This window comes from Centrocercus urophasianus, unplaced genomic scaffold (genome assembly GCF_019232065.1).
Source record: "Centrocercus urophasianus isolate 14NV4802_14NV808 unplaced genomic scaffold, USGS_Curo_1.0 seq_30, whole genome shotgun sequence".
Classification (NCBI taxonomy): domain Eukaryota; kingdom Metazoa; phylum Chordata; class Aves; order Galliformes; family Phasianidae; genus Centrocercus; species Centrocercus urophasianus.
Window position 1 is genome coordinate 326,629 of NW_024884867.1, and position 20,110 is coordinate 346,738.

At 51.2% G+C, this 20,110-nt stretch overlaps 1 protein-coding gene across 1 annotated transcript in view; it reads right to left on the bottom strand.

Moving 5' to 3' along the window:
• The window catches only part of TBX3 (T-box transcription factor 3), a 146,653-nt gene that overhangs the window by 113,317 nt on the left and 13,226 nt on the right, over window positions 1–20,110 (bottom strand). Inside the window, exon 5 of the mRNA XM_042828961.1 lies at window positions 5,672–5,714. Within this exon, the coding sequence (XP_042684895.1) occupies window positions 5,672–5,714 (43 nt within the window). The remainder of the gene's footprint in view (window positions 1–5,671; window positions 5,715–20,110) is intronic.

A 20,110-nucleotide genomic window follows, 5' to 3' on the forward strand; every position in this document is an offset into this window, starting at 1 on the left:
AGGCATAACCTTAACTGGCCTCCAAAAGGAGCTTATTGACAGTCTGACATGCAAGCACAGCAGCTGGTAAGAGCTTTCCACCTGACAGACCAACAAGGATGAGCAGGGAGCTGTGGCATTCCTGTGCACACCACTTCCCCTCTTGCTGCCACAGCTGACTGGGAAACAGTTCCTCACATTTCAGGCCTTTGCTTTCTCACATTAGAGCTGGCAACCCACTTGCCTGGAGTCTTTGAAAACCTGACAAGTCACTCAGCAGCAGCATCTTCTTTGGTTTCATAGGGGCCTATAATAAGAACCCAGCTTCACTGGACCTTTGAACAGAGCAGCAAGAAAATCAGCTCACAGCAGGGACCGTTAGTACCCAAGAGGAGTTGAGCAACAGTTGGCTAATGTCCTCAGAAAGACCAGTTGGGGAACCCTGAAGGTAACGATGACCTTGGCAGCACAGTCCAGAAGCAATGAAGGTCAAGCAGACAGGAGAGATGGCAAATGGGCCAACTGCATCTTCCTGCCCTGGACACAAGTCTGAGCCTAGCAGCAGGAGCTAGGACTATGAGAGTCAGATGTAATCAAGCAGGCCCTTACTAATTGGGACAGCTGGAAACACATGTAGGAGCACATTACAGACAAGGCTTTCTACAGAGGTCTTCACCTGTCCATCCATCCAAACACCAACGGATTCATGGGCAGGTGGCCGCAGGTGGGCTCTCCTCCCCTCCCTGCCTGGCAACCAGGATGTATCTGCTCTTCAGGGCTTAACCACCCACACCATTAACTGTTGGCCACCCTGCCATGACTGATCTCAGTTTACAATCCAGAAAGTAGTAGGGAAAAGAATCTGATCGAAAGGATGATCCTCGCAGCATGAGATCTGTGTATCCAGTTGATTCAGGACATTCAATCCACCAGGCCTTTGCCATCCCACACTTGGGCTCAGATTGTGATTTGCTTAAAGCCATGAGAATTCCCTTCTCCTCAAAAAAAAAAAAAAAATATCCAGTTGTAAAGTTTGACAAGAAAGGAAAACCAGGAGCTCGTGCTACACTTTTACATTATGATTCAGGAGCTAACGATCAGCCAGTTGGCAATTTTCCATCTGCAGTATCTCCATGCCTCTGAATGCCAAGGCAAATACTTCATTTTACCTAATAAAACTTTGCATTCAGCTGAACAGATTTGTTCTTATGCTGACGCTACAGGCCCAGGACGATCGGGTTCCACAAGAACCTCTTGGTATTTTTGGGGGACTGACTACTGCAAAAGCACTGGAATGGAGAACTGTTGCAGCATCACTGTTCTATTTGGAGAAAAGAACAGTTTGGGGCCCAGACACTTTTTTCAAAGAGGGAAAATCAATGTATTGCAGTAGAGGCCAAGCCAGCAAGCAGGAGCCATAAAGCATTAGTCACTCCCAAACCAGCCAGAGGAAATACCCAGTTCATAAACTGCAAGTACCCCCACTAGATGAGGCTCCCATCCCCTACCATTCTGGGTCACTGACTCCAACACTAAGACCCAGGCTTTGCTGAGACCCTTTCTAGTCCGAGGAGTTGAGAATTTCCCTCGCCTTTTAGATCTAAGGCAAACTGAGCTCAGCTTCTCTGCAGTGCCCTCTGTGCTTTGGAAACGACCCAATATCCTCCAAATTCAGAAGTTTTCCATTGGTTTCAGTAAGTTCTGGAGAAGGGCCTTCAAGATGCGTTTGTGCTTTTATTTTTCCTGCAGTTTGGAAGAAGTCAGAACCACTTTGCCTGCGCTTTTACAGGAGGCAGATGGTGAGAGGTTAAATAACCAGACAACATAGCCAAACCCAGGGGAGTCCAGAGAAACCCCTAATTTGAAGGTTTCTGTGCCAAGTTATTGCTTACAACATTCTTTTTCAGGAAAGGGCTGTCTGTTAAGCCAGAAGGTCCTTTCCACTCTATCTAATGATCAAGTATCTTTTACAAGAAGGCTCAGGCACACCAACCAGGTGTACAAACTATTTTAACAACAAGTTCATGAGGAGGAAAAAAAAAAAAAAAAGGATAACAAGCAAACTGTGATCCACTGCAGAAGCATCAAGGAAGAAAATTGTTGGGCTTGCAAATAGGTGTCAGTCTTTCTTCACTCATAGACTTCAGGAATGTGGTCATCTTGAGCCCGCTGTTAGCTGAAGATTGGACACAGATCTGAGGTAAGCCAGTCAAGATGATTTCCTGCCTCAGCAGGAAACATGAACACCTCATAACATCCCAGAACCCTTTCAGAATCCATAGCAATATAGGGCAGAAAACCAAACAGCAGAGAGCAGGCAGAACTTTGGGAGCTTCAAAGAAATGATGCCCACAAGCCTGAAAAATAGTAATGCTTTTCATCTACCTCAACTCCTCAACTTCTTTTTTTCCTGAGAGAATAACTCTCAAGGAACCAATCCCACAGTCTCAAAAGCAGCAACTGATTTCTGGTGCATTCACAGGGTTAACCTCAAAGTCCCTTTGGAAAACTGATTTTAGAGTCAGCATTCAGCTGACTTGGTAGGACAACTCAGAGCCTTTATAAGCATCTCACACTGAATGACTTCAGCAATCTTGAACAAAATATGATAAAATGCCAGGCAAGAGATCATCTCACAGTTCTTTATCAAATGCTGGATCCTCTTTCCTGAATCACAGATGGGATCTCAAGACAGGATACCAGAGATAGTTACCAGCAAGATCTTGCCTATGTCTTCCTTCACCTTCTATTCAGGTTCACACACTCTTCAGTGTAACAGGGAGAGATTTAGAAGAACTTTCTCTAAGAGTTACAGGCCACTTGAAAAACCTGCCCTAACACAAGTCTATTATTGTACGCCCTGTTTACTTAAATTCATTCCACAGCCTGGGAGACCTTGCACAAGTAAATTTACAGCTTGAGTTAATAGAGCAAAATGTAAAACTGCTGGCTTTTGGCTGAGGTTGCGAGCGTAGGACAGGCACAGGTTGTGACTGGGGGTGTTTTCACAGGGCCACTGACACAGAATGTGTTTTCAGGGAGTATTTATTTTAAATAAGGAAAGTTTATACAGCTTGAGAAAATTATTGGGAAGGAAATTAAATCTTGTTCTGTTGCTCTTCCGTCTCACCTTGACACTTGCTGTTCTCCTCCCTCCCTCAGGGCTTGGTTAGGGCAGGTTTCACTTGCAGAAAATTACCTTCCCCATGCATACTGATTTACAACCAGCCCACGGACTGGCCTTCTACATTCATTTCAAGGGAGAAGGGGGCAAACAAGACTCATTTCTCCCCTACCTCGACCTCAGGTTGCAGTTCAGGAGGACAGGGGTATGTGGCATTAGGTGGAGATTGCATCCTTCCCTGTGAGCAATCTGTGAAGAGACGGGTGATCCAGGAAAAACTACCCTCAGTTAAGGCGATGGGAAGGGAGCAGCTCTATTAGAGCTCCTCTAGAACCAGGGCCAATGCTACACCAGCTTGGGAGCAGCACAGCTGGCAGGGGTTGGCATCCCTCCTTCAGCCCAGACGCAGCACCAGCATGGCCTCTTCATCCCCTGCCCCATACCTCCCCTCTCTGCTGAGCCAGACAAGAAACATCAGCACCAGCTGCACAAGCAGCCATGCAGCAGGGCCCTTTGGTACAGCTGAGCTTGTATTTACAGGCTATTTTATTATTTTCCACCTTAGCAAGAGTTTCCTCTCCACCTCACGGTGATATAACCAAAGGCTCCCAGCAGAGACTTGGGCACTGAGTCCAATTGCTTTCACACTGACTCTATAGGGTGGGAATGACACAGAATATAAGGCCATAAGAAACCATCTGAGGCAACACCACCCCTGTTTCCTCCAGGCACGCAGTTCTCCATCCCCAAAGTCCCACAGAACGCCCACTTGCCCCTCCTGCATCCAACATGCTCACCACAGAACGCTCAGTTCCCCACATCCACACAGGGATCCCAGTCTACCACCACAGGCACCTGAATCAGCAGCAACCAGCCTAACAAGGTTAGTGAGCAAAAACCTCTCAACAGAGCACTGATAGGTTTGCTTGTCTACTCCCATGAAGCGAATCAGTGGTGTGAGCTCAAGTTCTACAGCAGGACCTGCATCCTGTAGAGCAGGTTCAGCTCAACTCAGAATGCTCAGAAATAATTACTGCACTTTTCTGCCTTTCACCTTCCAGAATTTCCTCCTACTGCAGTTAAAAACCCTGGCTGAGATCCGCAGCAGGTGTCAGGCAGTGCCTTTCCATTCCCATCAACACAACAGCAGCAAGATTGACTAGGCAGCTACTTGCTGTGGTTCAATGGAACTAAAGGAGTAAAATCCAAACACTTCAGCTTCCTTGGTTCTCCAGCCCCAAAGGGCCTAATATCAGGGTTCACTTGTCACAAAGGAAGTTTATACCAGGAACATCTGCTTTTTTTTTTTTTTTTTTTTTTTAAGAATTGTCTGTAGAAACTGAGATGAAAACAAAAGCTTTGTATTGGCATTTGAGTGCCAATAGGAATAAGATGAAGATTATCTGGTAAAAAGCTCCTGGCTACAGAAGAAGGCATCTCAGGCTTGCCTATCTCTTTCTGGGCCATGCTTTGCTGAATTTATCCATGGTTACGCAGAGCCTCTTTTCCTAGCAAGTGTTATTTCAGCTCACAGTTATACTGAGAGCAAAAAAAGGAGATATTTGCCCCAAAACATCCCAAACTGAGTGAGTCACAGCGGTTCACACAGAGGATGGAATTTCATAGGAGGAAAACAATATATCTCACCCTAAAAGGACCTGTACTTTGTCTTGGGGTTTTTCCACTGCCAGCTAATGGCCCCATGTGAAACAGCAGCTTGTCCTGTGGTTTATGTCTGAGGACAGGTTGGTGTTATAGAGCAAGAGGTCTTGTGGGGGAGCCCTCATTCTTTCTCTGACCAACTCATAAATCAAACCACTCTTAGAAGCACCATTACCCCCTCCTGTGCACCATTATTCTTTGCTGGCATCAGGCAGGCACAGCAGACAGCACGTAAGTTCTTTCGAGGGCTTTATGGTGTGTCTTTCAGCAAGGAAAGTCAATTCAAGGGATCTTGGTCTTTCCGCATTTGTCATTTCTCTGGAAGACAGGAGGCAGCAGTCTCAAACAATAGATTACAGGTTTTTTCAGAGCACTTGAAACCCAATGAGTAATTAACCCCGACACCCTTAGGTGTTATTAAACCCACTAAACATGGGAGGAAACCTAGAAAGGAAGCCAGACAAACCCTTGGATTCGTACCAGTTTGCCTTGGGGGGCAAAACCTGGCGTGGAAGAGTAGCGCAGCTTCCCCGGGGCCCCATGAGAAGTCCATATCAGAGGGAAGAAGATGCAACTTCCCTGTCTGCAAGAGCAGGTACTTCCCCAGCCTGCAGCGAGGTGCGGGCAGGGATGGAGCCCCAGCAGCCCTGAGGGGAGCCTGCCCTGCAGCCTTCCCCAGCAGCACTCGCTCATCCTGCAGCACTGCAAAGCCTCCAAGATCTCATTTTCAAGCAGACTTCGGTGTCGGCACGTCCCATAAAGCTGGCCTTGTGACAAAGAAACAGCATGTTCCCTCCCCATGCTTTTCCTCTTAAGTGAGGCATACAGCAGCCAGCTCTTCCCAAAGGCCCATCAGGCTGGGCTCAGCAGTATGCTCCATGGCAGGGCCCATTCCCTGTTTTACACCTCCCCAGGTTACTGATTTTCTTTATCTCTCCATCACCACTGCATCTCCATTCATTAAAACCTCCACAAGAACTCATCATCACCAGAGAGAATGGCTCCATTGTCGCCATTCAGAGCATCCTGGTCTGCAGAGACCCAGGACTGAAGCACGGGCCAAGGGCACTTCCCTAACCCCAGAAAAAGCCATTTTCTGTCTTAGAAATGACCTGGAATTATACAGGGACCTAAATATCAACTGGGATCCTGCTTCCAGTTGGACTAGCCAGAACACAGGATGTGTTGCATCCCTCTGCAAGGCCAGCTTCCAACACAGCCCTGCACAACATAGAAGGCAGAAGGGAAAGACACCTTACTTTGCCATAGCAGCCACAAGATAATCCCCGGAAGCTCAGCCCTGTGCCCAAGTGCCATCATTCAGGCCAGCAGACACCACGGGCCCATTCATCACAAGGCTGCACACGTCATTAACCCTCATACAGGACTTCACACATTGGCTGGTTTGGTTTGGGATGGAGGGAGCTGCTTGTAGTTTACCCAGAACTCCAAGGAACCTGGCTAGTTCTCCAACCTACCTTGGTCTTTGGCACCTGGGAATGCTATCTCCACACAGGACACAGAGACAGCATCACCAGGCAGTCATTCCTTTCCGATGGGTGCCCAGATAGGACACGGTGCTACAACAGGAGCTCGCACCGCTCCTCTGGGCAGGCTCCACACCTGCATGCTCCTGTGATGCAATGCCCAGCAGAAGGTGCCGCAAGAGATAAGGCTGTGTGGGAGCCCTCAGCCTTCCTCTTGTTCTTTCCCACCGCTTGTGTTTCAGCAATTGGGCTGCGCCAGCCCCAGCCCTTCCCAAAACAGAGAGATAAGAGGAGCTGCAGCCCCAAGGCAAGGCCAGGTGCCTGCTGGAGGCTGCCCTCCCTCAGTCCCTTGGGCCTCACAGCCTCAACGGGCTTCTTCCTGGGGCCATCTAGTGGCATATTTTAATATGGTTCTTTAAAACATGAGTGCGTTCGCCTGCGGTTTATGCAAACGTGTCTCTGAGAGCCTGATGTGCATCCTTGTGCCTCTGGGAGCAAACCAGGCTGTGCGGCACAGCTGACAGCTCTGGCAGCATCCCGGAGCCCCTCTGGCAGGCCAGGAGCAGCACATACTCCCACTTCTTTACTTCAATCTATGCAGACAGAGCGTGTGAGGCTTCTTCATCCAAGAGATGCTCTCACCAAGGTACCAGGCTGGTTGACAAATCTTTCTGGGCCACTGAGTCCAGCACCTCACATCCAAGGCAGTAGTGCTAGTACTCACTCCAAGGTCCTTCATAGTTAGAGATGAACACTTTTGACTCAGGGTCTCCACATCCATTCTTTTGTTAAAGCAGAGATTTTTTCCAAGTTATTTTTGCAAATACTTCTAAAGAGAGCTGTTTCTCTGCACTAACTCTGTGTCAAAAGCAATTACCCTTTGCCTAAAATTGATTTTTGAAACAAAAGATTCCTACAAATCTTTCTCATGCTCAGCAAAAAGAAACATTTCCCAAACCAGATGAAGCTACAGCAATCCCAGATTTGTAAAATGGTGGTTTTCCTCCCACGTTTGTTCCACCATTTGTTCCAATGGTGGAACAAAGGACCAACGCCTGCAAGGCTGGGCCCCAAGAGGAGCCAACCCCAACAGGTTGAGTCACTAGAGGCACAAAGCAGGAGGATGAGGGCAGCCCTGCTCCTGCATGCAGGCTGCAGTCATACAACAAGGGGCTCAGGGCAGCTCATCCCACAGTAAGCAGAGGAATATCAGCAGGGGTGGAAAAGTTGCTTGTAGAGAGCTCTTAGGCAACTCAGCTCTCACAGAGCACAGGAGACTGATGTCTGAGCCCCAAAGCAGCCAGAGCTGTGGTCTTGACCCCCTCCTGTTGCTCTGTTTGCTGCCTCCATGCCACCGCAGAGGCCATAGGGCCAATTACTCACTATAAGCCCTGCAGCTGGCTCTTCAGCCTTCAGCTCTAAGGCACATCCATAACCAGCTCCTTCCTTCTCACCTGACAGGTCACCAGTCATTGTAAGGCCAGCATCTGAACCTGCGACTGGGACAGGTCCTGGTCTTTCCTCATGCCCTTCTGGAAGGAAAATAGGCTTCTCATGTAAACATTACACTTATTTTGCTCCTGGTTTTCACTGATACTTATACAGAAGAATGCTGTTGGGAACACTGCATAACCATTTTCCTAGAAGACTACGTAGTTCTTTCCTGCATACAACATCATGCTTTTTAGCAAATGAAGACTTAATCTAGACTAGTTGCTTCTTCTGGGGGAAAGACATTTCCTCAGAAGCCAAGTGCCTGGTGTCGCCTTGTAGCAAAGTTTTGAAGATTAAATGATTAATTATTAGATTTTATACTATCTGTGGGATGACACCAAGAGCTGCATGTGGCTACTGGAGCCCTGCTTTTCCCACATTGTGTCCAAGTAGCTAGTGTGGGTGACTGCACGAGCTACAGCATGCATCATCCCTGTACCTACCCCCAGCCCAATGTTTCTGAGCTCTGAAGAGTTCTTAGTCAGGTTCAGACAAATTTTATCCATCCCTTTCCTGTGCCAGACAACAGGTTAACTGGATTTAGCTGAGGTTGGCTCAGGATCAGCTTCCACTTCAGCTCTCTCTGGTTCAAGGAAGGCACTGTATTTCCAACCAGCAGAAGATTGGCCTATCCTGTCTGAATTGAGTCATCCAGACAAAATATGCTTTCATATTCTCCAATCAATACTATCTCAGCAATCTCTACATCCAAGAGAAGAGAAGTCTGTATGACAGAACCTAAAGAACAACACCTGCCTTATCTTGGAGTGCTGTTGGATGCAGTCAAAGGAAAAAATATACCCCATGTTCAGTGTTTCACTTCAGCTTGGACCCATTAAAAGGTTCATTCAAGACCTAGGGACAGCCCTAGCTGAAGCTTTTACCCTTCCATTTACAGTTCAAGCCTATTTGCAGCTTTAGACTGAAGTATTTGTGAAAGGTGTTACAGCCAGATGTAGTCATGCCATGGCTCAGGAGCCTTTGCCAAGCCTGTGGCAAGCAGCGAGTGGAAGGAGAGCTGCCTACATTCAGGAAGCTGACTGATAGTATGGAGAGCTGAGCAAAAGCAAACACTTGGTAATGGAGTCCACTCTTTTGTCGACTTCCTCATGTTTTCAAACTGCCTAATGCTTTGACCATGGACACCAGCATTTTCACTCATGCACTGTTGATTTTCTTCAGTGCAAAAAGAGGAAAACCCTTCCTACAAGTTTATTATGTCCTCAAACTCCCTTTCCATCATAGCACAGACTCCAGGACAAGCAGGTTCCTAGCCAGAAACTGCAGCTAAACCCAACTCAGTGCCCTGGTACATTCTGGAAAAAGTAGATTCCAGAAGACTGCAGAAATAAGGCTTATTATCAGCAAAATCAGCATAAAGAAGTATCTGTATTCATGCTAAGCCTCATACAGGAACTCTAAGGAGACCTTGCTGTTATTTCCCTGCATTCTGCAAGGCTGAGACATGGAGCTTGGTTCTGTAGGGCTGGAGGCTGAGGCCACCAAGTCCATCACCCCAAGGCACTGACAAGCTAACCCAAGCAGCACACATTTCAGCTCAGCTCCGGAGATCTTGAGTCATGTCTCAGATACAGCTTCCTCTAGCACAAGTCAATTACCATGACTCAGTTTCCAACCCTCTTTTTAATTCACTCTTCTATTGTGAAAAGGGCTGTTGACTGGACAAGCTGGGCACAAAACCACCCACAAAGAGGCAGGTAAGGATATTCTCCAAAAGCTGCAAGCTGCACTGGGGGAATAGCGAGGACTAATAAGAACAGTCACCAGCAATTGAGATGGGCTCATTCTGTGTTTCTCTTCACATCCTTCCAAGTTTTATTCATTTTGCCACGTTAAATCTCCAGATGGGATAACAGATAGCTTTAAAGATCAAAGATCGCTGTTTAGAAAGTCTCTGTCCAGCATGGTTTCCTGGGAATAACTTCTCTGAAGTGGTGTTTATTTCTACTCACTTCAACCAAAAGGTGCTGTAGTATAAAATAACACCCAGAAACTGCTGCCACAGTGACTGCCCTATTTCCGTGTGCTGTTAGTGGCAGTGCTTGCCCTAGAGAACTCACAGCCCTGAGTGGCACTCCTTATCAGCACTGCTGTCCCAGACGGATTGGGTGTGCCTTGCCTAGAATGGAAAATTACATATTGATGCTTTAACTGACTGAGGTCCTTAAAAATAAGGAAACCCCATAGGTAGCTTTGGGACTTCTCACATAGGAAAGCAGGTGCTGAATGGACCAGCCAGCCTGGTGGATGCATGCAGGATGACAAAAGGCTGCCAGCCCAGCTAGAGGGAGCGTGTCACCTGTTCAGCAAGTTCCTTCCCCTCCAGCTACACTCCTAACTGAGCCTTCGCCACGCTCACTCCTGAGTTTCAACATCCTCCCAAATCCAGGTCACCTCCTTTGTTCCCCAGCCAAGGAACTTCAAAAATCAAAGAGTACAAGAGACTGATACCACAGGACCTGGCTGTATGTCAGGCCATTTCCTATCCACTTCCAGCTCACCACAGTTTGGCTAAGAGCTCTCTGTAAGGCCAAGGGAGGAAAAACCAGGCTGGGACACTTGAACCCAGCTCTGGCCCCACAAAAAAAACGTGTTCCTCAACAGAACTTGGAGGCAAAATGGCTGCAGTGTGGGGCTTTATGCAGCCCCACTATGTGTCGGATCCCCCCTCAAGAGTGGGGAAAGCACATGGAGGGTACAAATTATGTGGCAGCCTTCTCCAGAGCACCTCGTGGCTGTGCTTACTGAGAACCCATCATTCCCTGTCTCCCCACAGTTTTCCGAACAAGCAGTGTTCAGCCCCAAAGTTGTCTTCATTTCTAGCTGTGGCTCATTTAGTGCAAGAATGAGGGGTGAGCCCCATGTGCACAGTGCTCAGAGAAGGGTCAGGGGAAGCATCAAAGTCCCCAAGTCACTCAGGGCATGGACATGCAGGTGTTAGCCCAACCCAACTGCCACAGCCATGCACTTCCATCACTTCCACCAGCCGCTCACATCCACACCTAAAAACCTGACAGAAATGCTTTTCAAAGGAACATTTTTGTGCTCTTGGAGTGGTCTCACCCCCTGATTTCATCAGGATGATGTGATCAAAGAGGAAGCAGAAGAAACAGTAATTGATTACTTGTAAAACAGGATTATAATCCAATGAATAAATGATAAACCAGGGTGCCTCCACTTAGCAAGGAGCTGGAGAACCAAAGTTCTTCTGGAAGGTTCTGACCAGAATATCCATTATCCAAACTGATTGCAGCTACTCAAGTGGAAAAAGCAGCTGTGCCTTTGTGTTTTCTGACACTTTTTTTGTTCATTACACAATCCTCACTGGAAATGCTTTGGACTCCAGATAACTTCAAATTAAAGAGCAGCAGGTATTGCTCTTTTCCAGACTTACTAACAACCCACCAGCAAGGAGCCCAGTGTGGTTCGTCTGCTGCATCTTGGCCAAATCCTTCTACTCCCAGCAAAACCACTGCCCTCCAAGTTGTGAATCCCCCCAGAGCCCTGTTCACACAGCTTCACTAAGCCTCTGTGACACAACTGGCTCTTCTCTTGCACGACAGCCATCTCCCCTGCCAGTCCTGCAAGCATTAACACCAGGCTCAAAGGGTCTAACTCCTTCAGAAGTCTTTCAGGCCCCTGGAACCCAGGAATTAACTTCCCATTGCTCCCCACAAACCAGCTCTGACACCTACATGCACACACACAATTCAGGCTCCTTAATGAGGGCGCTCACCAGTATGGTGAGGGACAATGGGCATCACTCATCACTAATCAGAGGCAGTCAGAAAGTAGGACAGCATTGATTTGGAAGCTCTGTCAGACCTGGAAAGCTCTTCCCCAAGGGACCCTCCATGCTGGTTCAGAAGTTTCAGCAAAATATGCCTGCTTCCAGTTTCTTTAGAGGCGAGTGTCTTCTTTCCCTGGGAAGGCTTTTTCCCCCATTGTGTCACCACTGCACATTAAAACACAATCAATATCATTCCTATTGTTTACCCTGAAGTTTGATGCATGTCTTCCTGCTTCTACATCCTTGTTCTCACATTCTAGTGCCTCCGGTTCCTCCAAAGCAAGTTGATCTCTCACCCAGAGAGAAGTGTTTCACGTGAAATGGCAGTTTCTGGTGCAGAACAGTTTTGCAACAAGGGAGGAGGCAGAAAACATAAGTAAGGATATAATAAGGCAAACCGCTTGTAAAGGACAGCAACATGTGAGTGTAAGAGCAAAAAATGTAACAAAACAAAATGTAAGACGTTTTCTGTGTGCACATGTTTGTGTGTGCATAGAAGTGAGCAGAAGGTGAGGCTGGCACGTAAAAAAGAAGAAAACAAGAAAGCAAGACAGCTCAGTATGTGTGTGGATATGCGAGGGAGGACAACAGAAAAGCAACAAGATAAAGAAAGGGAGGCCCTGTGCCATGCAAATCAACTCATTCTCTGAAAAACCCCTCCTCTCAGAGCACAGCCACACACACCTGTAATGCTTTGGGAGGTTTCCTATGAAAATGTCAGGCCTAATGCTGCTTCCCTAAAAACATCACAGAATCACAGAATGGCCAGGGTTGGAAGGGACCTCAAGGATCATGAATCTCCAAACTCCCTGCTGCAGGCAAGGACGTCAGCCTCCCCATTTAATATTGGTCCCCATATGGGACCAGGCTGCCCAAGCCCCTATCCAACCTGGCCTTGAACATCTCCAAAGACAGGGCGTCCACAGCCTCTCTGGGCAGCCGTTCCAGCACCTCACCACTCTCTCTGTAAAGAATTTCCCCCTGACATCCAACCTAAATCTCCCCTCCCTCAACTTAAAATCATTTCCCCTTGCCCTGCAGTTATAAACCCTTTCAAAGAGTTGATTCCCCTCCTGTTTGTAGGCTCCCTTTAGGTACTGAAAGGCTGCAATGAGATCACCCTGCAGGCTTCTTTTCTCCATGCTGAACAAGACCAGCTCCCTCAGCCTGCCTTCATAGGGGAGGTGCTGCAGCCCCCTGACCATCTTCGTGGCTCCTCTGGATCCTCTCCAACAGCTCTCTTTCTTGTACTGGGGGCTCCAGACCTGGACGCAGTGGTGCAGATGGGGCCTCACAAGAACAGAGTAGAGGGGGACAATCACCTCCCTGTCCCTGCTGGCCACCCTCTTCTGATGGAACCCAGAATACCAGCAATGAGATTCTCATGTGGAGCTCACTGAGACCTTCAGGAGCTGTCACATCAGTGTCAATGGCATTCTTACCCACACCATTATGAAAGAACAGAAGGTGCTCACGTATGATTAACAGTTCTTTCTCAGGCACTGAAGCCACACTCTCCATTCGTGCCTCTCCTTCTACTGCTGCTATTTGCTCCTCCTCACAACCAGCTCACGTCCAGGCACTCGGGGCCACCCGCACCCCCGGGTTCCTCTCGCCGACACCGAGGAGCCGCTTCCCAGGCGGAGGAGCCGCTTTCCGGCCGTGCTGCCTTGCTGTTCCCACCAGGTGGCGCTCCAGGAGCGGCGGAGCGGTGGGACCCTGCACTGCGCGGCCCCGGGCTCTGTGACCTCGGCCCCTTCTTGAGCTCCACGCAAACCTATGGGCTGCTGGTGCAGGTCCTGCCGCTGCCAGGACTTCGTGAGTCCATGATATCGGCGCATTAGAGATATCTGGGGATGGGGAATCCCTCCGTGCCTCGCTTTGCCCGTAGCCTGCCGCGATTAAATCAGGAGTAAGGGAAAGCTGTCCCGACGGCAGAAGTTTGGAGGTGTGGGATACAAGGATGGAGGGAACGAGAGGACCACATTTACGCTTTCTCTCTCTTCTCCACTCTACCCACGGTTAAACACTCGGTAGACTTAACAAAGCAGAGAGCCGTCTGTCAGTAAAAGGGGGGGAGCACCTCCCGAGCGGTCCCCAGACTGCGGACCACGGGCGGCCAGAGGAGTAGCGCGGGGCCACTGGGCGAGCTGATGATGCTCACAAGTGGCCAGCAAAGAGATATTCATCCTGGACACGCGATAGGGCCGATAACGCCGCGCTAACCAAGGGGCAGATACCGAACATAGCCGCTCGAGCCTCCCGGCTGTTCTCGGACGGAGCCGGGCTTCGCTGCAGCCTCCGGGGGAGCTGGCGCCGGCCGGGGCCGAGGGAGGGCAACGGGGGCCGGGACGCGCCGTGCCCGATGTCTCGTGTGTCGTGCACGTCTTAATCAAAGTGAAAGGAATGCGCACACAGCCTCATCCCTTCCCATCAGCTTTATGTAACGCCATACGCACACGTACGTGGACTTGTATTGCAGAAGTATTTGAAACGTATTAGAGCTGCTCGGCGCTAGATACGCGCTCCGTGCAGTGAGAAGTGCAGCTAAATAAAGTCACTCGGAGCTCCGGAGGCGGTATGAGCGCGATGGCAGAAATGCGGGTGCCGGGAGCTGCTCCGTGCCCGATCCGCTCCCAGCGCACGGCGGGTTCCTCCGGCTGCTCCCACCCTTTGGGGTTCTTTAATTTTTATTTTCCGCTCCTAATAGTTAAGAAAAATTGAAAGAAAAAAAAAAAAAACTAAAATCTCCAGGTTTCCAGGTTTATTAAAGAAAGTCTTTACCGGCCCGAGATGCCGCTTCGGGCTGCAAAGCGAAGCCCGCTTTTCTTCCGACCGAACGCGGCGCATTTTCTGAGCAGCCCACACTGGCCGCGGTGCCGCGGGGTCTCAGCCGGGACAGGGCGCTGCTTCGCCTCGGGCCGCGTTCCTGGGTGAGAAAGCACATTTAAAACAAACCGAGACCACCACCAGCACCGCCGTGCGGCTCTCGGGTTAACCCCCCCCTAATGACTGACGGCTGGTGCCACTGAGACAAATAAATACATCGTAAGGAGGGCAATGGGTCGCGAGTCGTTTTGGCCCTAAGGTGAGATTTAGCAATGACCGCCCATTAAAACAAGCTTTTCACTTTTCCTAGGGTAGCCCCTGCCCCCATTCGCTCCGGAGAGAGAAGCAGGGGAGCGTCCCTACCTGTGTACGTTTGCTTTTGAGATTCGGGGCTGTTTTACGTTTGGATGTGTTTTGTTTGTTTGTTTTAGTTCGGAATTGGGAGAAATGGAAACCGGAATGAATAGGACTCGGGAGAGAGAGCAAGTTTGAAAAACGCCCGTCAAAATCCGCGGGAAAGGGCCCGAAGTGACGACGCTGGAGAGCTTAAAAATAGCAGTTTCAAAGCAACCAGTCGGAAACAAAATCCGGAGCGGCGGGGTGAGGCAGAAGGCAGAGCCCCGTGCTCCGAGCGGGGCGGCCGGGAAGCGAGCCCTGCCCGCACAGCGACCCGAAACGGGATCGTGCGCCCTGCCTTGCAAAGCCTTTCTCTCCCTCCTGCACCTCTCCCGAAAAAAGGCTCCGCATCTCCTCGACTCCACGGCCAAGGCGGTGTGAGGACCCCCACCTCCACCGCCCCGCTCGCAACTTTTCTGTGGAGCAAATCCATGGGAAAAAGCACCGCTGCCTTTTTCTGCCTGGTTTATTTCCCTGCTAGTTCTATTTTGCTCTGGAGGCTCACGAAGAAATAAAGCTGGAAAGGACTTCGGAAAGGAGAGAAGCCGGGAGGAGAGGGGGCTGCCGGGCAGGGGGGGGATCGGGATGCCCGTGCGGTGGGGGCTCCCCGGCTGCGTTAGAGCTCGACGGGGTCGGCACAGCCCAGCCCGATGAGAGCTCTTAGGTTGCTGGTGGTTGTTCGGTTTTTGGTTTTGGTGGTTTTTGTGTTTTTTTGTTTGTTTGGGTTTTTTTGTTTTTTTTTTTGCTTTTTGGTGGTTGGTTTTTTTTTTTCAGTGCTGAGTTAAATAAGGTCCTCCGCTAGAAAGAACTCCGGGAGAGTGATGGAAAGCTAACTCTAGTGAGAACGGCGTGAAGTTCAGCGGGAGTTACGGCCCCGGTGAGCTGCAGCGAGTTACTTCGGCCGAGAGTGAAAAACAATGTATAAATAAATGAAAGAGTGAAAAAGGAAATAAATAAATAAGTAAAAAGGAGAAGAACCCCCCAAGGCCGGGCCGAGGGAAAAAAAAAAAAAAAAAAAAAAAAAAAGGGAGGGGGAAAAATCACTTTCTCCAGAATAGTTCAATAATTAAAGTAAATAAACAAATGGGAGGTTAGCAAAGGCAAAACACGAAGTAGGAGCAGCCTCGGGAGCTGAGCCCGGAGCAGCCCGCACAGCCGCCGTGCCCCCGGGGGGAACCCATTGCGGCCCCCGACGAGCAGCCGGAGCCGGGAGTTACACGAACGCCCTGAACGGCCACTTCAAGCTGAGGGCTTCGCCTCGCCGTGTTTTTACACGCCTTAATTGTTCGCTAATAATGCGGGGTTTGGGAGAAGCACGTGGGAAGTATAGGGCAGCCTGGAAAGAAAAAGAAAAAAAAAAAAAAGAAAAAAAGAAAAACCAACAAAAACCCCAAAGCAACCCCACGAGCCGGCTCGGGTGCTATCAGCTTTTCTCTCTGTACGGAGTCAAAAGGCTTCACGTGGAAGCGGCTGCTCTGTGAAAGCTCGGGGGATGTGAAAGGGGTCTGGCTGCAGAGAGAGGTCGGCGGGTCAGGGAGATAACGCGCTGCCAGCCTCCAGGACACGGCTTGGAATGTCCCCGTGCGTGTCTGTTTGCTTTGGTGCGGCGTGCGAGGGGCTGAGGGTTAGGGGTTTCTTTACAAGAAGCAGCAAAAAAAGGAGTTTTCGATTTTTTTCTGCTCCGTTTCCCCACGATTCAATCCACCCCAGGCGTTCCCGAAGTTTCCATCACTGATCCTTCCAGCCCGGTGCCCCCGGAGCTCCCGGCCCTGTTCGGCTGCGGCCCCTACCCGAGGTGCGGTGGCGAGCGGCCAGCAGCGACGTGCCCGCAGGGAGCGATGCGTCCGCAGGGATCCACCTCTGCTCCCCCCCCTCCCTCCCTCCCTCCTTGCCTCCCTCTTCCTTCTGCTGGAGCCCGGAGGAAATGACCACAACTCATCCTTCCCCGAAACAACAAACTGATCCATCCGTCTGTCCATTATCCATCCGTCCATCCATCCATCCGTCCCTCAGCCCCTCACAAGTGCAAGGCGTAGCAGTAGCGCTCATCACTTGTGCGCTCCCCCCGCGGCTCTCCCCGAGTCCCGCAGGAAAACCCTGGGGTGGGACCCCCGTGTGGGACCCCCGCCCTCCCACACACCCTGGATGCTGCCCACCGGGACATGCAGCCCTGCGGCTCTGAGCGCTGCGTGCATTCCCCGTGCACACGGCTGATGAACTTCAAGCAACTCTTCTTTCTTTTCTTTCTCTCTCTCTCTTTTTTTCCCTCTCCTTTCTTCTTCTCTTTCTTTTCTGTTTTTATTTTTGTTCTCCTTTCTCTCAAGCCCTCTCTCTCTGCCTGCTCAAAACTCTCCCCCGTGCAACCCTGCAGCCCGGGGCGAGGGTGGAGGCTGAATGATCCCCGCTTCCAAGATTTTCAGAACAATCCTTAAAGAAGGAAACCTTTCTCTCGAAGTCTCTTTGATCTACGAGGCCTGGCGCGCTGTGAGCCCGAGTGCGTGAGGGGCCCGTCGGCTGCGGGAGCCCCCCCAGCCGGGACATGAAAGGAAAAAAAAGGGCGGCCAGAGTACGGGGATCGACCGAAGGGCTCGAATATTTCATATTCCTGCTAGCTGTCAAGTCCAAAAGCAACAACCTGCCTCCCGTCGGCTGTTTGCAGAGGGCAGCGGAGTGTGTGCGTGTGAGGGGCCGGAGCGCACCGTGCACCGCGGCCGGGAGAGGGGAAGAGGGCCATAAATTTGCACTTGCAATCAATCAATAATTAACTAATAACAGAGCGTGGACCGAGAGGTCCCGGCAGGACGGCGGCGGGAGCGGCCAGATCCCGTAGAGATGGCTCCTGTTCCTCTCCCATCGCCCCACACCCCCATCCCCGAGCTGCTCCGGCCCCACTGCCCCTCTCCGGGGCCGATCCCACCGTTTCAGCCCCACTTTCCCATAGACTTTGCACCGGCGGCCAAAATTCCTTGAGTAAAACCTGGCAAAACCTGCCACGAGATCCGCTGCCCGACGAGGGAGGAAGGGCAATTCTTCCCTCCCCTGCCCCCCCCCCCCCGTCTCCCCACGGGACCCAGATCCCCGTTGGGTGTCCCCGCGTTCCCCACCTGAGGTCCCCTCGGGGCCGCCCCGCACTGCCCCGGCTGCCCAAGAGATGGCGCCGCCGCCCCGCCGGACCCCCCCGGCGCCGAGCCCCCCCCCCACCCAGCGCCGGGTCGCCTGCATCAGCCATAAAACCATTGAGGATATCAAGACAGGCGCCAGGTGAGTAATAGACAGGATAATCCAGAGAGATTGCTCGCTGTTTACCTCCATCCACAAGCGCCACAAGAGTTACTCATTAACGTTACTATATACAAATAAGATACACAAGAGATAAAGCCATTTGCAAGTCAGAGTTACACCTGCGGTACACGGATTTCTTGCAAGGGCATGGGGAGGGGGAGGTCAGCGTTAGGCTCGTGGAAGGGGGGGATGAATCAATCAGGCCGCACCCCTAGCGCCTAAAACACAACAGTGAGCGCCGGTCCGCCTGCAAAGCGGCTACCTGGTGCCTGCAAAGGGAGGAGGAGGCGGCTTGGTTGCTCAGGATCAGCGCTGAGTTTCCTCTCAGACTCCCAGAATCTATCTCCACCCCCCTCCCCCCCACACAGACACCACAACGGCCTCTCTTTGAGGGAGATTGCGGGGGGACAAGCAGCAAGGGAGGGAAAACAAGCAGGCGTTCGTGAAACCGAATGAATGAGAAGAACGATATGGAGGGGGGATAATAGTGTGGAGCTGAAAGGTGCCTTTTTGCCTGCTCTAAGGGGAGAAAGTTGAACCACGAGGCTGCGGGGTGATCGTACGGCCACGGCGGTTGGTAGGGCCGCTGTGCTCCCCACCCGGAGCTGGCAACCCCGGGGACAGCAGAGGATCTGGGTGACAAGCGACATCCATCTCGTGGGGATGCAGCCCGGAGCCTGCTTGTTTGAATTGCTGTTGTTTTGTTTTTGCCAGCCCCGACGCCACCTCTCCGTCCATAAAAGCCCCACCTCCCTCCGAGGCACATCGGCATACCGTGGCATTTCCCCAGCTCTCACCTTGGGCAGGCTGGGAAGTGGGGAGAGGGAACGAAAACTCCTGGGGGTGGGAGAGAGAAAAACTCCACTCAATTCAAACCCCCAGCGACCTGGCCGGCTGTGTGTCCCGGGATTCAAATACACTCCTAAAAGTGGGAACAATCCTCCGAAAAGCGGAGGATACGAAATGAACAGGGAAAAGTGCTCGAGGTGCGCGGGAGGGTCCCGCTGGGTGCCCGGCAGATGTGCTCAGCATCCCGTGACCCCTGGTGCTCAGGGGTACGGACCCCCCCCCCCCCCCCCCCCCCCGCCCCCCCCCCTTCGAAGGTGGGGAAATGTCCCTTTCTGCCGGAATTTGCCCCAAAAACGAGCGGAGCTGGCCGGGCGAGGTGGCCGGGGGCTACAGCCAGGGGTCCCCCCCGCCCCGCACAGTTGGGCCCGGCGGAGCTGCTTTGAAAATAAGGGGGAAAATGCTCGGTGGTCGCGTTCCCCCTGAGCACTTCTTTCTCTCGCCGGCACAGGACCCAAAGGCCGAGGGGCAGGCAGAGCATAAAACAGGATCCGGGCTGGAAGTACATCCTTATAATATTTATTACTGGCGGAGGATGAATCACTTTCCAATATACGGGCCACTAACTGTTGAAGGGGGGGAAACCTCTTTAACGAGGAGGAATATATATGTTGTGCTTAGGGATGTGCTCACGGGCTGGCAGCGCTGCAGGCGGGGGCTGCCAGCTCCTCTCTCTGCTCCCGGTGACCGCCCAGCCCACGTCCCCCCCCAGCACCACGCCGCTCCAGAGCTTATTCTCAACGTATCCTCAGCCCCATAGCACAAAGGGGGGAACCCCAGGAGGACCCCCCGGCCCCCCAGCCAGGTGCTGACTGGAAGGATCCATCCCCTGCTCCGTAACCCCAGCGGTTCGGGAACTCTTTACCTGGAAACTTTTGAGGGAGGGTTCTGCATTAAATTTTAACCTATCTATTCTCCGATTCTTCACTTTTGTTTTATTAATTTATGACAGATAAAAGCATCGCATCGCTGAGCCGTTCTCATTAACTTTTCAAACGCCACTTAATCTCGTTCCATTAAAAGAGGTGACTTAGTACCCTCTGGATCCGCTTTAAAAGAAGTGTGTGGGGGGGGGGGGGGATGGAAAGGTACATTAAGCAGCTTGCTTAAACCGAGGGTTTCCCCGGCCGATCCGTGCGGGATCCTTCCCCGATGAGCTGCGGGAATTGAGAGGAGCGGACGGGGGGGGGGAGTGGGGGC